This window comes from Arachis hypogaea, chromosome 20 (assembly GCF_003086295.3).
Source record: "Arachis hypogaea cultivar Tifrunner chromosome 20, arahy.Tifrunner.gnm2.J5K5, whole genome shotgun sequence".
NCBI classification, from domain to species: Eukaryota; Viridiplantae; Streptophyta; class Magnoliopsida; order Fabales; family Fabaceae; genus Arachis; species Arachis hypogaea.
The window spans coordinates 141,012,827-141,033,047 of NC_092055.1; the positions used below are offsets into that span (position 1 = coordinate 141,012,827).

Consider the following 20,221-nt stretch of genomic DNA (forward strand, 5'->3'; position numbering starts at 1 on the left):
TTAAAATTAATTATTAAAATTAATTTATATATATATTTGTAATTTAACTTATTTTAAAATATATTTTATATTTTATTGTATATTCAATATTGATGATTAATGTTTTTTTTTTTTGGCTGATTTTAGTTTACTACACGTATGGTGGTTGTTATAAATTTATAATCATATTCGCAAATAATAATTATAAAAATGGAGACAGTGTTTTCAAAGAAGTGTAGAATAGAGATGATAGTTACAAGAATTTGATTTCAATATGCTTCTTAAGGCGATAATATGCTCCGTTTGAGTAAATAAGTTAAACAAAAATATAGATAACCAACAAGATTTTTGAACAATATGTAAACAATGTGAATTAATAGGGTTAAAAGAGTAAATTTAATTAGTAACATTAAATTAAGGTGTAGTATATTTTCATTTGATTAGTGGTTGTTCATGTTATTCAAAATTTTTATTGTTCCCCTAGCACTCCCCATAAGTTAAATAAGTTCTTTTGGAGGAAGAGCTTAAAATATAAGAATTTTTATTAATAGCAACTTATAAATAAGTTATTTTGTGTTTGGATTTTTAGTTATAAAAATACTTATTTTAAAGTTGTAGCGTTTGAATAAATAACTCAAAAAATATATTTTTTTTACAGAAGTGAATGAATATTAAATAACGATGATAACAAATACTTTCCAATATTAAATGTTGATTTTACATAACCTAATCACTAATATTGTGTATGATATGGTAGGTGAAAATAAAAAAAAAAATATAAAATATGTGTCAATGTATATTTTATTGCTGTTTTTTATTTTTTTTGCTCCTATTAGAACTCTCTTCTTCTTTATTGAGGTAAAAAATTTGCTATAATTAACTATGAAAACAATAGCAAGTTATAAAATTACATATGAAAAAAATAAAATTAAAACTGAAATTTCATACCACAGTTAAATACAAATTTAATAATAAAAAATAGAGTTATAAAATTGTTCGGTGTGTCGGTTACCGGTCGGTTCGGGTGAAGATCCTGGGAGATGGTAGGGGCTCGTCGGGTCGTGGACTGCCGGTCAGGGGTGTGGGAGGACCCGAGCACTTCGTGTAAGAAAGGGGGGGTGCCACCTGCAAAGACACTCCGACACTCTTGTCAATAAATGTGCAGGCGGAAAGGGTGGTGTGATATGTGACGTACATCGGGGGAAGAGCCAATCTTCCCCTTATAGCTGTTACAGACGCGTGTCCGGGTCGGCGATGGAGCGCCCTATCCCTGACCACTCGGGTCGGGTGGAGCTCGGGTCGGCCCAAGCCAGCAGAGGGTTTGGGCCAGGCCGTAACAGTGCCCCCACGCGCCAGTGGTAGTAGCCGTGAGGACTATTGGTGGCGCGTTCTCTCTTTCTTCATAGGTCGTCGCCAGATCGGCCGCCCGTAGGGGGAACGTGCCCCCTGCGCGCGTGTCTTTTGGTTACTGAGGTAACCGTTCAGCGCTTCGTTCTCCGTACTGAGCATTGAATGCTCATAATGGGTTGGGAATCCTCGTACGCAAAGACTATTTTGCCCCCAGTCTTTCGCGCTCCCTGGGGGATAGTTTTAAATGGTTTGTTTTCGCTTTATCTCCATTTTTTACACTCCTGCTTCTTCTATCTTCTTGCTATCTCTTCCTCCCTCTTTCGAAGATCTCAGAGCATTGGTGTGATATCCTCACGCATCTTCCCTTCGTCTTTCTTAGTTTTTCGCGACAAATTCAGGTAATCCTTAGGCTTCTCTCTTTTTTGCCTTGTTGTTGAATGTCTATTGCTTGCATTTGCTTTTGTGTTTCCTGCTGTTTCGTTTGGTTTTTGTTGCTGGATGACTTTCCAGTGCTTAGGTGAATGGGTTAAGGGAGGGGTACCATTCCGGGGTAGGTTTTTAGGTAGCTTGCTTGATAAGTGTAGCTTTTCCCATGCTTAATTTTAACTGTTCAGTAGGATGAACATAGTTTCTGGGCGTTTTCCGGGCTCCCGATCTCATAGTCTAACGGAGTGGTACCCCGTTGTAGGTATGCCTCGCGTTGTCGCTTGGACTTCTACTTCTGCCACAAATTACGACCCTTACGCTTGGGTGACCTCGGACATAAAGGACTTGCCTAACCAGATGGATCAGCTGACAGAATTCCGACAAGCCGGGTACTTATGTAGGGGAACGGACGAGGAGACCAACTACGAGACCTTCGTTCCTGCCCCCGACGAGCGGTTGTACGAGATCAACCTCCGTTCTCCCCGGGTTGCCGACTGGATTTGGTTTTACAAGGCCATGTTCACCCAGGTCGGCGTTCGCCTACCCTTCTCTGACTTTCAGATGTCTCTTCTCGGTCGGATATCCGTGTCGCCGTCGCAGCTCCATCCGAACAGCTGGGCTTATATCCGCTGTTTCGAGATGGTCTATGAATATCTCGAGCTGCCGGCGTCAGTGGATGTCTTCCTCTTTTTCTTCAACCTCACCAACCCCTCCAAACAAGGGAAGGCGAGGAAAGGGTTCCTTTCTTTCCGGTCTGCTCAAGGTCGGAGGATATTTGGTCTGTTCGAGGACTCTTACCATGGTTCAAGGACAAATTCTTTAAAGTTCGCCCTGCTAAGGGTCGCCATCCCTTTTAGTTATCGTTAGAGGGGGAGCGCCTCATCCCAACTTATTGGAGTTTTGGGGCAGGGTTTAATTCTTTTATTAAGGTGACGTACAAAAGGATGTCCCCTGTAGATAAGAAAATAGCTGATGTGTTGTTTGCCCTCTTTGGAAAGAACCCCGTGAACCCCCATCTTCTCATGGGTGAACGGGAGACCGCCAGGAGCTATATCCGTGAGTTGTTTTGTTTTGTGCTCGTACTCTTTATTATTGCTTGTTTTTCTTGATCTGACGACTGATGCGTTTATCTGTTTGCTGCAGTGGAGATGTCTGCCTCAGTGACAGGGCTTGAAAATTTGATGAAGACCTTCTTCGAGGACAGTGGTGAGGAGAAGGCCGAAGAGAAAGACGCCGGGAAGTCGGAGAGGCCTTCCGGGGAGAAGGAGAATCAAGCTGTGCCTTCTCCTCAGGATACCGGCATGTCGGACAAGAACCCAGAAGGGTCGCAGGCTTCCCCCCTTCCTGAGGTTGTCGTTGGTGGGCATTCGTCCTCTACCCATCAGGAAGATGATGATGTGGAACTCATTCACACCCCTAAGAGGCGGAGGGCGTCTGCGAGCCCGGAGGGGACTCTCACCATTATGGAAAGAAATTTCGATGCTACAAAGTTTATTGACTCGTAGCTGATCCCTGGGACGGAGGAGCATTTTCATGGAACCGACCTGGCTGGACAGGCGAGATGGATGTACCGGACTTTGCTCCGGGGGGCCGTGATAGCTCGAAAGGCTGAGTTCGAGTTGTCGGGAATGCAGGCTCTCCGGAGGAAGCTCGAATCCTCTGGCAAGGCAAACAATGATTTCAAGGTGCAAGTTGAGCTGCTCCAGAGCCAGTTGTCCGAGATGGGGGAGAAGCTCAAGGCTTCTGAGGAAAAAATGACATCTGCCGAGGAGAAATTGAAGGCTTCCGACGAGACGGTGGCCCGTTTAGCTGAGCGGGAGATGACCCTGGAGAGCCAGCTGAACGCCGCTCAGGGTCGGGTGGTGGTCTTGGAGAAGGAGCGTGACCAAGCCGTGTCGTCGGCTAAAGCCGCTAAAGCCGAGGTCGAGGAGCTCAGGAAGAAGCTGAAAGCGACCAAAGAGCAAGGGAAGAACGCGATCTCCATGACTGAGGACGCTTTGAAGGCCCAGGTGAAGATCGTGGCTCCCGACTTCGACACGTCAGCCATTGGGGTCTTCAAGATGATCCAAGATGGCAAAATTGTTGACATGCCTAGGAAATGATCTCTTTTAACTTTGGCTTGGTGTGGATTTGTTGAACTTTTTGTTGTGACTTTGTGGCTGACTTTGTGACTTTTATGGCTAACTAGTCGCTTGGTCGACTTGTCGTTATTACCGTTTATTTTGCTTGTCGTTTTATTTTTGTTACCGTTTTTTCGAGGCGGGCTTATTGCTTGTGTCCGTTTTGCCGTTTGCGCTGGTAATTCGATTGGAACCGCTGTGGTTTTATTTATGAAGCCGTTTGATATGGCCGTGGTTCCGCTGGCCTCCCGGGGTGATCAGTCCCGGGTTGCCGTTTGTGATTGCGACCTCGTGAGGTGCGCGTTGAAAGAGAATAAATAGAAGAGTTTGGACAAGTAAGAATTAGTCATTATCTAGACAATGTTTATGAACACAAAAGGCATTTGATAAAAGCGAATAACTGGGAATTAACATTTGATCAAAGCAAAACTCTACCCAGCTCATCGGGTCGGTTGGTCGGTGAGCCCAAGCTATGAATAAAACCTCCTCAGGTTAATCGCGTTCCAGGTTCTCGGAATATCCCTGCCGTCGAGTCTTTCCAGCCTGTAGGCGCCTTTACCGAGCACCTCTTTGATCCTGTAGGGGCCTTCCCAATTCGTCGCCAGTTTTCCTTCTCCCGGGTCGGTAGACCGACGTCGTTGCGTCGTAGGACGAGGTCTCTTTCCTCAAAATCCCTTCTGAGGACTTTAGTATTGTAGCGCAAAGCTATCCTTTGTTTCAATGCTGTCTCAGACAAGTGGGCCATCTCCCTGGTCTCTTCCACCAGGTCCTTTTCTACCGCTTCGTCTACACCTGCGAGCAGTAGACGTGGACTCGGCTCGCAGATTTCGACGGGTATCACCACGTCGACCCCGTACGTTAGGCGAAAAGGGGTTTCCCCCGTAGCGCTTTGTTCAGTTGTTCGGTAGGACCAGAGGACCGAAGCCAGCTCGTCGGCCCATGCGCCTTTCTTATTGTCTAAGCGCTTCTTGAGACCAAGCAGGATGACTTTGTTTGCGGCCTCCACTTGTCCATTTGTCTGGGGGTGTTCCACTGAGGAGAATTTCTGTTTTATTCCTAGGCCGGTGAGGAACTCCATGTACTTCTTGTCTGTGAATTGCGTCTCATTTTCCGAGATGACGACCTCCGGGATACCGAAACGGGTTATCACCTGTCTCCACATGAACTTCCTACAATTGGAAGAAGATATGCTGGCCAGTGGCTCAGCCTCTATCCATTTGGTGTAGTAGTCGATGGCCACGATGAGATACTTGACTTGTCCTGGGCCAACCGGGAAAGGTCCTAAAAGGTCAACTCCCCATTGGGCGAAAGGTCATGTAGACGTCAGCAGGCTCAGCTCAGAGGCTGGGGCCTTGTGGAAGTTGGCGTTTTGTTGACACTTTACGCATTTTCTAACAAATTCCCTGGAATCTTTCATCATTGATGGCCAGTAATATCCAGCTCGGATGAGCTTCCTCGCTAGGGCCTTGCCCCCGATGTGGTGGCCGCAGCATCCCTCGTGGACTTCCCTAAGTACATAGTCCGTCTGGTCGGGGTGTAAGCACTTCAACTGGGGTTGGCTGAGCCCTTTCCTAAACAGTTGCCCTTGTATGATTGCGTATCTGGCTGCCTCCCTTCTCAATGTTTTGGCCGCCTTCTCGTCATCAGGTAACCTGCCAAGTTCCAGAAAGTTCATGATCGGGTCCAACCAGGAGGGGCTTGACTCCGCCAAATGGAGGGCGACGGTCGGTTCCTTCACCATGCCCTGGATGAGAGATCAGTTACCCGCTCCTGGCTTCGTGCTTGCTAGTTTGGACAGGAGGTCTGCCCGTGTGTTCCTTTCTCTTGGAACATGTTGGACCGCGACCTCTTGGAACTCTCTTGTTAATTCTCTCACCTTTTCCAAATATTTTTGTAGAAGGGGGTCCCTGGCTTGATAGCTCCCGTTTACCTGTGAGGTGACGACTTGTGAGTCGCTGCATACCTCCAACCTTGTTGCCCCGACCTCCCGGGCTAACGTTAGTCCACCTAAGAGGGCTTCATATTCCGCTTGATTGTTCGACACAGGGAACTTGAACTTGGTCGATTGCTCGTAAATGACTCCCGCCGGGCTTTCTAAGATGACGCCGGCTCCCCCGGACGTCTGGTTGGAGGCCCCATCTACGTGGAGCCTCCACCGTGTGCCCGTTTCCTCGGGGGGATCACCGGTCACCTCTACCAAGAAATCAGCCATTGCCTGTGCCTTAATCGCATGCCGGGGCTCATACTGCAAGTCATATTGGGAGAGCTCGATGGCCCAGGTCATCATCCTGCCGGCCAAATCAGGTTTTTGGAGCACTTGGCAAATTGCTTGATCCGTCCTCACGACTATTCGGTGACCCTGGAAGTATTGCCTCAACCTTCGGGAGGAGGTTAGGAGTGTCAGCGCCAGTTTTTTCAGTTTGCTGTACCTCAGCTCTGCTCCTTGTAGAGCCCTGCTTACGAAGTAAATTGGTTGCTGAGCTTTCCCTTCTTCTCTTACGAGCACTGCTGCAAGTGCTTCCTCTGTTACTGCTAGGTAGAGGTAGAGTGGCTCTCCGGCCTTGGACTTTCCGAGCACCGGAGGCGTTGCCAAGATCTCCTTAAAGTGATTGAACGCTTCCTCACACGCTGGGGTCCATTCGAATGCTATCCCCTTCCTCATCAGATTGAAGAAGGGTAGGGCTTTTGCTGCCGATGCGCCGAGGAAGCGTGATAAAGCCGTCAGCCTCCCCGCCAACCGTTGGACGTCTTTGATACAACCCGGGCTCCTCATCTGGAGGATCGCTTGGCATTTTTCAGGATTGGCCTCTACTCCTCTTTGGGTGATCATGAATCCCAGGAACTTCCCGGCCTCCATGGAGAAGGCGCATTTGAGCGGGTTGAGCCTCATGCCGTGTTTTTGGAGGGATGCGAACACGCTCCCCAAGTCGCTCAAGAGATCGTCGGGCCGTGCGGTTTTTGCGAGGATGTCGTCCACGTAAACTTCTACTGTCTTGCCTATGAGCTCATTGAATATCTTGTTCATCAGTCTCTGGTATGTGGCGCCGGCGTTTTTCATAGCGAATGGCATCACCTTGTAACAATAGATCCCTCCCAGCGTTATGAACGCCGTTTTGTCCTCATCGGGTCGGTGCATCGGTATCTGATTGTACCCAGAGTAGGTGTCCATGAAGTTCAGATACCGGTACCCCGCCGCTGCGTCGACGAGTGCGTCAATGTTGGTCAGGGGATAGCAGTCTTTAGGACATGCCTTGTTGAGGTCGGAATAGTCTACACACATTCTCCACCTCCCACTGTGTTTTTTCACCAGAACCACGTTCGACAGCCAAGTCGAGTAGTCCAGTTCTCGGATGAACCCTGCTTCAAGTAGGCTGGCCGTTTGTCTGGCCACCTCTTCTGCTCTTTCCTGTGACATCTTCCTCCTCCTCTGGGCCACTGGCTTGGCCTCCAGCTTGACGGCCAGATGGTGTGACATGAGCTGGGGATCTATCCCTGGCCTATCGGCTGGTGTCCAGGCAAAGAGGTCGGCATTAGCTCTAATCATCTCCATCAAAGGTTCTTTTAACTCATGGGGGAGGTTTCTGTTTATGAATGTGAACTTCTCGTCCCCGTCACCGACCCTAAATTTTTCCAAATCCCCTTCTGGCTCAGGTCTGGGCCTGTCGTCTATCCTGACGTCCAGGTTGGCAAGGAAAACCCCCGATGCTTCTTTGGACTTTTTCCTGAGAGAGAGGCTGGCGTGGTCGCAAGCGACTGCCGTTTCTAAGTCTCCTCTGATGGATCCTACAGATCCGTCATCAGTAACAAACTTCATTACGAGCAGCTTCGTACTAATCGCCGCCCCAAGGTCGTTGATGGTTTTTCTTCACAGGATGATATTGTAAGCTGTGGAGTCTCGTAAGACGACGAAATCGACCATTATCGTCCTTCGCCTCTGTCCATGTCCCAGGGAGGTCGGGAGTGAGATGATCCCATCTGGCTTGATGAAGTGATCTCCCAGCCCTACCACGCCGTGCTGGTGGGTCACCAGATCGGCATCACGCAGTCCCAAGGCATCGAAAACGTTGCGAAACATGATGTTCGAGTCCGCTCCCGTGTCTACTAGGATCCGTTTGACGAGTCCGGTTCCAACCCTGGCCGTGATAACCATGGGGGGACTTTCCGGTACCTCGTCAAACCATTGGTCCTCGGGGCCGAAAGAGATTGATGGGAGTCCCCGGGAACTTCTGGCGGATGAGGAGGAGACCGCCAGGATCTTGGCGTCTTTTTTCTGCGCCGATTTCGACCTCGGGGCGGAATTCCTCGCTGTTACTACATTCACCACCGTGAGACCGTGGTCGTCTCCCTCGGGTTCTTGACGTCGTCTTGTCGCCCGGGACCTATCCTCGCTATCATGATCCCGATTCCGTCTCCTCGGTTCCCTTATGAGGTGGGAGAAGTCGGCGAGCTTTCCATCCCTGATTGCTTGTTCCAGGGCATCCTTTAGATCGAAGCAGTCTTGGGTCTTGTGCCCGTATCCCTTATGATATTCGCAGTAGAGGCTCTTGTTTCCCCCCGTCCTGTCCTTCAGGGGTCGGGGTCTCGATAGTATCCCTTTCTCGGCTATCTGTTGGTAGACTTCCGTGATCGGAGCCGTGAGGGGGGTATAGTTGGTGAATTTCCCAACTCGGGGAAATGGCTTTGGCGCCTTGTTCGGACCGCCGTCTCTGGCGTGTTCCTTCTGTTTTTCTCTGCCCTCGTAGTGTCGGGCTTGGTTGTAGGGGGGTTGCCGTTTATTGGCAGCCACGACCCTGCTAACTTCTTCGTCATTGATGTACTCCTTAGCCACGCACTGGATCTCCTGCATGGTCCATACCGGCCTCGTGGTAAGGTGCTTTCTGAAGTCTTCATTCAGGAGCCCATTCGTTAAGCACAAACTCGCCACCGAGTCCGTGAGCCCGTCAATTTCCAAGCATTCGTCGTTGAAACGATCTAGGTATTTCCTGGTCGGCTCCCCGGCTCTCTGGGTCACTCCCAGCAAATTGATTGGATGCTTGGCTTTGGCGATCCTAGTCGTGAACTGAGCCAGGAAGGCGTGGCTGATGTCGGAGAATTGGGTCACCGAGGCCTGCGGGAGGTTATTGAACCACCGTATTGCAGGTCCCGCTAGGGTGACCGGGAAAGCGCGGCACCTTACCTCGTCTCCCACTCCTTCTAGGTTCATCCTGGCCTCAAAGGCCGTGAGGTGTTCCAGTGGGTCTTGCATTCCATCGTACCTCATGTCCGTTGGCTTGTCAAAGTGTTTCGGCAGCTGGACTTCGAGTATGGAACGGTGGAATGGGGTTGCTCCCATTATTACGGGTCCCCGTGTTCCCGTCGTTCTTCTCTCATCGCTTTCCCGACGAGTGTCCTCATCTCTGCGGTTCCTGGTACGCCGCCCCTCGCGTCTGGCGTAAATGACGGGGTCACGACGTCTTCTCGCGCGCCCTCTCTCCCCGGTGCTTTCGGATTCAGGTTGGGGGCTAGGCGTGCGTCTGGAGCGACTCCTGGAGCGAGAGCGGGAGTGACTCTGCTCTGGGGTGCGTTGGTCGCGTTCCCTATCTGCTAGCCGGCGCTCCAAGTCTTGCATCCTGTGGCGTAGCTCTTGCATTATTCTGGCGTGGTTGTCTCCGATCCCCCCAAAGGGGCGTCTTTCATGTGATTGGGTTGCGTCCCTCGGGGTGACCTTGGATGTTGTCGGGTTCCCGTCCCGGCGGCGTCGCCTCCGGGTACGGCCTCGCGGCCTGTCTCCGTTTCGACTAGCACGAAGTCCATGGACGAGTCCCCACAGACGGCGCCAATGTTTGGTGTGTCGGTTACCGGTCGGTTCGGGTGAAGATCCTGGGAGATAGTAGGGGCTCGTCGGGTCGTGGACTGCCGGTCAGGGGTGTGCAAGGACCCGAGCACTTCGTGTAAGAAAGGGGGGTGCCACCTGCAAAGACACTCCAACGCTCTTGTCAGTAAATGTGCAGGCAGAAAGAGTGGTGTGATATGTGACGTACCTCGGGAGAAGAGACAATCTTCCCCTTATATATTATCAGAGGTGGGCTCTATAAAGGCAGGCCCACTATTCTCGAGGTGCTCCCTTCACAGCTGTGGGTGAGTTGTTACGGACGCGTGTCCAGGTCGGCGATGGAGCGCCTTATCCCTGACCACCCGGGTCGGGTGGAGCTCGGGTCGGCCCAAGCCAGCAGAGGGTTTGGGCCAGGCCGTAACAAAAATGATAAAAAAATACTTAGAAGGAATATATACAGTAGGTTGTTCAGATACAATATTGTCTGAAAATGGTAGTGGATGATCAATATTTCCATCATATGAATTATTACGTGAAAATGGTGAGTTTGGAACATTGCGTGAGAATGATGGTGGAAGGCTAGTACTTCTAGCATATCTTGCGTAAAAATGGTGGTGAAAGGTCAGTATTTTTCACAGAGTCAAGAAGGAGTAGATTTTTTTGTTTTGAAATTAATTTTTTTAAGTAAGTGGTAGAATGACTTATTGAGAAGTAGAAAAGTCATATATTTCTACTTCTTCAAAAAGTTACAAATTAACTTTTCGAAAAGTTAAATTTTTTTTTAAAATAATACCAAACACACAGATTATGACTTTTCATAATCCAAAAGTAAAAAAAAAAAATTAGCTTCTTCTACTTTCCAAACGGACTCTATATAATAAATTATAATGAGACAAATAGCATAAAAACACATTCCTTCTCTTTCATGTGGAAGAAGCAACTCGTTCACCCACAAGCAACATAAACATTTGTTCTTTTTTCTTCATCTTCATCCATCTTTCTTCACACACATGTTCTTGAACCCATTCTTGTTCCTGATCCCCTTCTCCTCTCCTGCAATACCATGCATACATTTCCTTCAACTCTTTTGTTCCAACACAAATACTTGATCGGAGAATAAGAAATTTATACTAATAAAAATATTAGATTTGTCTTCGAATATAAAAATACATACAGATTCAACCATAGACATATGTTATGTTGTAAATTTTGATTTGGTTTAATAGTAAAAACATAAAATTGTATTCGACAAAAGAGACATGGACAGAAATAATATGTTTAAGGACACTGAACACTAACAAAGGACACAACTTATTTTTTATTTTTTATTATTTTTGTTAATTTTTTATAATTATATTTTTTATTATTATATTTTTTTGCCTCAAATTTTTTTAATGAAAAAAAATGAGAATAAATTAAATTTTTATAATTTGTTCTAGTTTATCACCATACAGAATATAAGAATACAAAATTTTGTACTTCTGTCTTTTATATTTAAAAAAAAAAAAAAAGAGCTAACTCAACTTAGAGAATGAGGACTCTATGAACTAATCCCAAATTCATACAAAGAAACAAAGAAAACCCATTTACAAAGAAACAAAATTTTAATTTTTCTTAACCTATCTTTTTTGTCTTTGTTTCAGGTGTGCCTTTTTCTATATTCCTCTCATAAACGTTAGTTTACCATATATATTGCTTTTGATGGTCGTGAATCTTTTGTATCTTCCTTATTATTTCTGGTTTTGGTTGTTGATTTGATATGATATTATGCTTTCAAAGCTCCACCTTCCTGATTTGGTGAGTCAAGCGTTTATTCAATTATATCAATAATGTTTTCCATATACTTCAAGTAATATATTTTTTTGATATTTTGGTAATACTATTTTAAGTAATATTTTTTAAAAGATATTATTTAACAATAAAAATATTATTTTAATTTTAATAATATTTTTTAAAATATTATATATAGTTACAGTAATTATCATAATATAATCATATTAGGATGACCTTTTAGAAATATACATGGTATTTAAAATTCCACCAACTAAATAATTATTGGTAAAAAACAAATTCTCCAAAATATTAAATATGTCATAAAAATATCAAATTGATCACATGGTATTTAAAATTCCACCAACTAAATCCCCAATTAAATTAATTAATATGAAAATGCAATGTTAAAGCAACAAAAGTACTTTGTGGTTAAACAAACGGATTTTTTTTCTTAGCTACGTTATGAAAGTTCAATTCTTGTTTTTGGTATTAAAAATTGTTTAAAACTCTAAACTAGTTGTCTAATTTATTGAAATTATTACAAATTAGTAATGAAAAAAAGAGAAAAGGACAAATCGATCCTTGATTTTTTGGTTTGCGGATATTTAAGTTCCTAAGGATTTAAAAATACATTTAACTTCTTGATCTCTTTAAAATTTAGACACATCGATCCTGTGTCTAATTTATTCCATTTTAAAAACTCTCACATGTGCATCCATATCAATTAGGTCAGTACGACGAAAGTCACGTTTAATTTTTCTGTTGGGTCTGACAGACCCAAGTGAACACGAGGGATCGATATATCTAGGTTTTAAAAAGGTCAGGGACTTAAATGCATTTTCAAATCCTTGAGGACTTAAATGTCCGCGGATCAAAAGATTAAGGACCTATTTGTCATTTTCTCAAAAAAAAAAAGAAAAAACTAGCAAACAGCCAAAAAATGTAAAAGTTGTAGCGGTGCACGTATAATAATAATAATGGTTAAGTATGATTTTGGTCCTTAAGGTAGAGGCCGAAAATTTATTTCGTCTCCAATTTTTTTTTTTGCTACAAAATTGTCCCAAATGTTTTAGTTTGTTTTAAAACTGTCATTCGAACCAAACTGCTCCTTCTCCTTCTTCCCCAAAATCATGCAGAAGCACTAGGAGAAGCACAAGCAGAAACAGAACCAGAAGTAACAACAATTAATCGAACAGAAGCAGCAGGACAACAACAACAACAATAAATCACTAATGAATCAACAATGGAATCAAATAGAAACAGAAGAAGCAGGAGCAGAAACAAAAACAAAACAACAACAACCATAACAATAAAACAATATAATCAATCAGAAGCAGAAACAAGCAGAAACAATAATAATAAAAAATTAACAACATAATAGAATGGCGAAAAGTGGCGGCGGCGGCGAAGAACACGGCGACGGCGAGGACCCTTCCCTCTCTTCTTCCCGAACTCCCTCCCCCCTCCCCCACCCTTCTCCCTTCGGGTAACCGCTTCCCTCTTTCCCCTTTACTTTACGCGTTTTTTTTCTTTTTTATTTATTTATTTTTTATTTTTTATTAAAGGTAATTTGGTAATAAAAATAAAAAATTTGAAAAAAAAAAACAATTTTAAAACAAACTAAAATCTTGGGAACTATTTTGTAGTAAAAAAAAGGTCGAGAACAAAATAAAATTTTTGCCTCTATGCTAGGAACCAAAATCGTACTTAACTCTAATAATAATAATAATAAATAAATAAATAAATAAATAAGCGAGGGAGGTGACCCATCGGCCATCACTGACCAACTTCTTCAATCACCAACCACGGAGACAGTTTAGTCCCTTACCAAACGCTTGACGTACCACAACTTACATAAAAAATAATTAGGAGAATTATTAGAATTTTTTTTTTTGAAAACTATCTTATTGTTCAAAGAGTAAATGAAGAAAGAATTGTGCTATTTTTTCTCACTCTTACTACTATATCAAGTTGATATCAAGTTCACTCAGCTGGATGGTTTTTGTTATGAGCAGAAAATATACATTTTTTTTGCAAAATTAATGTCTGTCATGAGGTTTTTTTTATTTTTTTTTTAAATATAAAACTTATAATTTATTTAGTTTTAAAATATTATTAAACACAAAGAATAGTAAAATACTTTATATTAATAATTGATTAGGTTATTAAATAGAAACACTTTTAATGGAAAAAATACCTGTAAAAACTTGATAAAATAACATCATTAAATTTATAACTTTTATTGTAAGTTTTATTATTTTAAGTTAAAAGTGATTAAATATTTATTTTTTGGATAAACAACAAAAATACATCCGAATTATTTTATTACTAAAAAAATATTCTTAAATTTTATTATTAACAAAAATATCTTTAAATTATTTAAAAATATGAGAAAAATGCATTTTTCATTTTATGTTAACGAAAAAAAGTGACTGAAACAAACAAAATTTCGTACATGACAAATGAGAGTTAGACATTAACAAGTGAGATATATGTCATATTTTTTCGTTAACAAAGTAGATATTTAATTACGACAAAATATTTTTAGTATGTTTTTAAATTATTTTAAAATATTTTTATCAATAATAAAATTCAAAAATATTTTTATCAGCACTAAGACAATTTGAGATTATACTTATAGAAGAGTTTCAAGTGTACCAAGAACACTGGTATTCCAGCACTGTTGATTTGAATTATAAAAAATATATATAATATATATTATATAATATATATTAATTGAAGAGAAATGTTAGGGGCCAGCAACTTTTGTGATATGTAGCCATCAAATAGCCATCAATAATGGTTTTAATGGTGTGAGATTGGTATGAAATTTTATCTAATGACTCACTTTTCTTTGCTGGTTACATGCTGGCCAAAATTTAATAAAGTTGCTGGCCCCTAGACTTTTCCTTAATCGAAATCAATAGTTAAAACAACTTGAAAACTTTTCTATACTTATTTTTTATTATCTTACAAACTTTCCCACTTAGTTATATTCCATTTGATATATCTCAAGGATATTTTGATATTTTGATATTTGTGTTGTAGAAATAGTCAGGTGAAAGATAATGCAAAATGGTGTTAAGAGGCAGTAGTGTGTTGTTTTTATATTCTGAAATCTGAATTGAATTGTTTCTGTAATGAATCTGAAAACGGTGGCGGTTTGGTACGTTAGTTGGACACAAAAATTTGTTATAAATACGTCGAAGATCACTCCTCACTCGTGGCGCTCTTCTCTCTTCTTCACACACACAAACAAAGAATTGGTCTCTACAACTCCCACAATTCAAGGGTACGATACGACACTCCCTCTCCTTCGTTCATCAAACTCCATTTTCCCCCATTAAATATCCCTTCATTACACGCTCTTCACCTTCCTTAAGCTTCTTTTTCTTCTCTTTTCTAACTAACTACATTTTTTTTTCGTTTCTTATATTCATTTGATAACACATTCGTTCATTGTTATTGGTATAATCCTGGTAAATGTTAACGCTTACATGCATGCGCCCCATTCTTTTCGATTCTGCAAGATATTTTGTGGTTCCGATTCGGTGATTATTTGAATTGTTTTAATCTATAGATCTAACCATAGCTTTTGCTCTCCCAAATTCATTTCTTACACTTCAATTTTCATGGCTTAATTAGTAATAATAATGATAGTAATTCAACAGTGTTGTTTTCAAACATTGTAATTTATGAACATGATTTGTTGTAAGTAAATGGATTCTGTGTGTCATTTTGTTGGATTTTTTGCAACCAATTTAAAAGATCATAATTTTGGGTTCTCATAATTGAATAACCTCCAACTGATATGTAACCTTGAAAAATAAATAGAAACTTATGATTATTGAGTTTTTTTTGTTCTTAATTTCTTTATCCTGTATGTGCACGTTCTGTTTCCAGGTGAATATGTTATAAGAATTTAAGCTAATTATGCATGTGTTAAAAAATAAAATAGATTTGATGCATTCCTAATATCCCTCTACAAAATCATAACACATGTTAGTAGTCAATTTAATTTGAATGACTTTATGGTTTTAAATCCCAGTTCACACTCGCTAACTGTGTTTCAATATTGTGTTTTTGCTGTTTATGCTATTCTATTGTGACCTTGGTGCGGATTATGGTTGTATCTGCTTTATTTTCTTCAATTATCTGCAATTTTTGCTGTTAGCTTATGTAAACTTCTTATGCTGTGTTAATTTTGTAAAGTTTCACACATAAACAACTGAGATTTGGTTGCATATTCTGTCTTGATGTACCAGAACAATGGCATCCCATATTGTTGGATATCCTCGCATGGGCCCAAAGAGAGAGCTAAAGTTTGCTTTGGAGTCATTCTGGGAGGGGAAGAGCAGCGCCGAGGATTTGAGGAAGGTGGCTGCTGATCTCAAGGCATCCATCTGGAAGCAGATGGCAGATGCTGGGATCAAGTACATCCCCAGCAACACTTTCTCATGGTATGATCACATGCTCGACACCAGTGCCTTGCTTGGCGCCGTTCCACCCAGATATGGTTGGAGTGGTGGAGAGATTGGGTTTGATACCTACTTCTCCATGGCTAGAGGTAATGCCTCAGTGCCTGCTATGGAGATGACCAAGTGGTTCGACACCAACTAGTAAGTGATGGATAATGGCTATTACTTTTTGTTGTTTGCTTTTTCGTGATGCCATAGTTTTATTGATCTGAATTCTGATCTGTTGTATATGTGCATTGATCCAGCCACTTTATTGTTCCTGAATTGGGACCTGATATGAACTTCACTTACGCTTCCCACAAGGCAGTAGACGAGTACAAGGAGGCCAAGGCAGTATGTATTATTTGTATTAAAATTATTCTCATTGACTATTTATCACTTGGAAACGTTAGGTTAGGTATTGGGAGCTTACTTAAGTAGAGATTTTGAGATTATTGCTATAAGTAAATTTCTTTTTGTTTTTGGTTAATTCCATCTTTCATGTGCCAACTTTTTGTTCTACGTAACGTAGTTCATTACAATATTGAATACTTAATTTCTTTTGCAGCTTGGAGTAGATACAGTTCCAGTCCTTGTTGGTCCGGTAACATACTTGTTGCTCTCTAAACCTGCCAAGGGTGTTGATAAATCCTTTTGTCTTCTTTCTCTTCTCCCAAAAGTCCTTGGAGTCTACAAGTAATGATTTAACTTGCATACAGCTATTGAATTTTATACCTTCGTGATTATATTCATGTTATTTCTCTAACTTGCTTATAACTATGAACTCAGGGAGGTTGTGGCTGATCTTAAGGCAGCTGGTGCTTCATGGATTCAATTTGATGAACCTGCCCTCGTCTTAGATCTTGAGTCAAAAGAATTGCAAGCATTTACTGCAGCATACTCAGAATTTGCGTCTTCTTTATCTGGATTAAATGTACTTATTGAGACTTACTTTGCTGACGTGCCCGCTGAGGCTTACAAGACCCTCACATCTCTAAGTGGCGTCACAGCATTTGGATTCGATTTAGTCCGAGGAACTAAGACTCTTGATTTGATTAAGGGTGGATTTCCTAGTGGAAAGCACCTCTTTGCTGGAGTGGTTGATGGAAGGAACATTTGGGCTAATGATCTATCTGCTTCTTTGAATACATTAAAGAGTCTTGAGGGCATTGTGGGTAAAGGTATATCACAATTACACATTCTATGCAAAATTTTGGGAGACCTCTGCAGTTAATATAGTCATATGATATCCTTATTTTCTAAATTCTGTGCAGATAATCTTGTTGTGTCCAGCTCTTGCTCACTTCTTCATACTGCTGTTGATCTTGTTAATGAGACCAAGTTGGATAATGAGATCAAATCATGGCTGGCTTTTGCTGCCCAAAAAGTTGTTGAAGTAAATGCGTTGGCTAAAGCATTGTCTGGTCAAACGGATGAGGTAACGTTCATTCTACTTACTGCAGTTCACATTAGTGATTAGACATGATAAGTTTTTAAATAACTGGATGATATTTGTACCCCATAAAATTGTAGCTTCTTTGTTGCAGAAACTACAAATATTCACAGCAAAACGAAATTGTTATCTCTCTTCCAAGTTGTTTTTGTTTTACTTTTTTTCTCTCCCTAATGCTACGTCATTCATGTAATCATCTTCTTGTGGTTTCCTTTCCAGGCCTTCTTTTCTTCTAATGCTTCAGCTCTGGCTTCAAGAAAGTCTTCTCCAAGAGTGACTAACGCAGATGTTCAGAAAGCTGTGAGTGCTTATGTTTTGTTGTTTCGGTTCTGATGCTCATTTTTGTTTAGTTGACTCTGGTGAAATTTATTCTCATTACTTATGACTTCTTTCCTTTCCCTCTCAGGCTGCTGCTTTGAAGGGTTCTGACCATCGCCGTGCTACGAATGTCACTGCTAGACTGGATGCTCAGCAAAAGAAGCTTAACCTTCCAATCCTTCCGACCACCACGATTGGATCCTTCCCTCAGACTGTAGAACTGAGGAGGGTGCGCCGAGAATACAAGGCCAACAAGTAACATATGCTTAGATTATCCAGACTTGTTTATTTGAGTATGCCCTTTTTTATTTATTGACTAATATTATACTTTTCAGGATCTCTGAGGATGAATATGTTAAAGCAATTAAGGAGGAAATCCGCAAAGTTGTTGAACTTCAAGAAGAGCTTGACATTGATGTCCTGGTACATGGGGAGCCTGAGGTCCGTTCTATATTCTTCATCTCTTTCTTTCTGAAGAATATCATGCTCTTCCTATATTTTCTAACCATAATGCGATGTTTCCAATTCCAATTATGGTTCCACTAATTACTTATCCCTTTTGTTGCAGAGGAATGATATGGTTGAGTACTTTGGTGAGCAACTCTCTGGCTTTGCCTTTACTGTAAATGGGTGGGTGCAGTCATATGGATCCCGTTGTGTGAAGCCACCAATCATCTATGGTGATGTGAGCCGCCCAAAACCGATGACCGTCTTCTGGTCATCGGCTGCACAGAGCATGACCAAGCGTCCAATGAAGGGAATGCTTACTGGCCCCGTCACTATTCTCAACTGGTCTTTTGTTCGTAATGATCAGCCAAGGTATATACCCAAGGCCTAAAAGAATAAACTTCAAATACATTCAGGAAAATGGAAATAACTTGGAATCAGCATGTTGTTAGTCCTAAGATGGTTTAAAAATTCATCTACAGATCCGAGACTACCTATCAGATTGCCTTGGCTATCAAGGATGAAGTAGAAGACCTTGAAAAGGCAGGTATTACTGTTATCCAAATTGATGAGGCTGCTTTGAGAGAAGGTTTGCCGTTGAGGAAGTCGGAGCAAGCCGATTACTTGAAGTGGGCAGTTCATTCCTTCAGGATCACCAATATTGGCGTGCAAGATACTACTCAGGTAGTTCCCAATTATAGCTTTGTTCTGTTTTCTATTTTTCTTCTACATTCAATAATCTTGTATATATTTGGCAGATCCACACCCACATGTGCTACTCAAACTTCAATGACATCATCCACTCAATCATTGATATGGATGCTGATGTGATCACCATTGAGAACTCACGTTCAGATGAGAAGCTACTATCAGTGTTCAGAGAAGGAGTGAAGTATGGAGCTGGAATTGGACCTGGGGTGTATGACATTCACTCCCCAAGAATACCACCAACGGAAGAAATTGCTGAGAGGATCAACAAGATGCTTGCAGTGCTTGAGAAGGACATTTTGTGGGTCAACCCTGACTGCGGGCTCAAGACCCGCAAGTACCCGGAGGTGAAGCCTGCACTCACAAACATGGTTGAAGCCACTAAGGTCATCCGCAAGCAGCTTGGCAAGTGAACACTGTAGGAAAGGAGAGTATCAGTAGCCAACAGAGATGGTTCTGCTTATATTTGCTGTTTTGTGTGTGTTGAAATAACCGAGTTTTTAGTTTATAAAAATTTTAGGTGCTTAGTTTGGTGATGCTCTGAGCAATTCTTCCCCCTTCCCCACCGAGCCTTATACTGCTAGATAAATATTTTGTATTTTTTTAGCATTGCTCAATCTTTATTGATATGCAATCGCAGCTATTAGTTTTGTTCCATCCAGTATAATTGGATTCCGATGTAGCCTTGTTCACCAATCTTGAGAGAAGAATATGAAAGCTTCAGTTTATAAAAAAAATTATGTTAATTGTTTTGGTATCCCTGAACTTCGCCTTGGTAGATGATATCAAGTAATGCTTCGGACTTCGGAGTGTGTATATGCAGAAAATACTCCGACTATCAAATCAATGTTTATTCCAGGTATATTTCAAAAATATAAGAAAGAATGTGAATCATTCTACCTCTTTGCCTTATTGCCCATGTAATTATATAATTTAGATAGAGAGACTGGTCACTATTATAAAAAAATTTTGTTATTCTATTATATCAAGTGTAACTATTTTAATGTAAAAAGTTAATCGAAAATCGGCCTGCCAAACCAGTCTAGTGCAAAGTAAAAATCCCTTGACAAAGAACCTATCAAAACATATAGCAATCAATTGGTCTATGGCTCATCGAAATAGAGGATACGGTAAAAAAAACTAAAAGAATCTATCAAAATAATAAATCACAAAAAAAAAAAAAACGTTTAACCAATTTAAAATAATAAATCACAAAAAAAATTTGTTTTTAAAATTACGTATAAAATATATTATTTTATTATATTCGATTCAACTTTAAATAAATCTTGATTGAACCTTTGAATTTTTAATTCTACTAATTTAATGATTGGTTTAATTTTTAAAACTTTAATTTTATTTGAGAATTCGTTCTTCTACT

General features: G+C 41.5%; 2 protein-coding genes across 2 annotated transcripts; one reads left to right on the forward strand and one right to left on the reverse strand.

Annotated features, from left to right (window-relative positions):
- Positions 1–7,740: 7,740 nt before the first annotated feature.
- LOC112786557 (uncharacterized) lies at positions 7,741–9,504 on the reverse strand. The gene has a single exon (XM_025829927.1). It carries the CDS (start codon positions 9,502–9,504, stop codon positions 7,741–7,743), a length of 1,764 nt encoding a protein of 587 aa, XP_025685712.1.
- Positions 9,505–14,480: 4,976 nt separating this feature from the next.
- On the forward strand, positions 14,481–19,600 carry LOC112783370 (5-methyltetrahydropteroyltriglutamate--homocysteine methyltransferase). The gene is made up of 12 exons (XM_025826302.3): positions 14,481–14,752; positions 15,726–16,079; positions 16,184–16,271; positions 16,486–16,613; positions 16,707–17,098; positions 17,192–17,355; positions 17,590–17,670; positions 17,777–17,943; positions 18,024–18,129; positions 18,257–18,507; positions 18,618–18,819; positions 18,894–19,600. The coding sequence occupies exons 1-12, from the start codon at positions 14,601–14,603 to the stop codon at positions 19,254–19,256; spliced, it is 2,448 nt and encodes an 815-aa protein (XP_025682087.1). The 5' UTR covers positions 14,481–14,600; the 3' UTR covers positions 19,257–19,600.
- Positions 19,601–20,221: the final 621 nt, after the last annotated feature.

Excerpts from the sequence above, each read along its gene's own strand:
- LOC112786557 (XM_025829927.1), bottom strand. The coding sequence starts at position 9,504 with ATGCAAGAGCTACGCCACAGGATGCAAGACTTGGAGCGCCGGCTAGCA.
- LOC112783370 (XM_025826302.3), top strand. The coding sequence starts at position 14,601 with ATGAATCTGAAAACGGTGGCGGTTTGGTACGTTAGTTGGACACAAAAA. Across the intron at positions 16,614-16,706 it reads AAAGTCCTTGGAGTCTACAA|GGAGGTTGTGGCTGATCTTA; the intron begins GTAATGATTTAA and ends CTATGAACTCAG. Across the intron at positions 17,671-17,776 it reads ACGCAGATGTTCAGAAAGCT|GCTGCTGCTTTGAAGGGTTC; the intron begins GTGAGTGCTTAT and ends TTTCCCTCTCAG.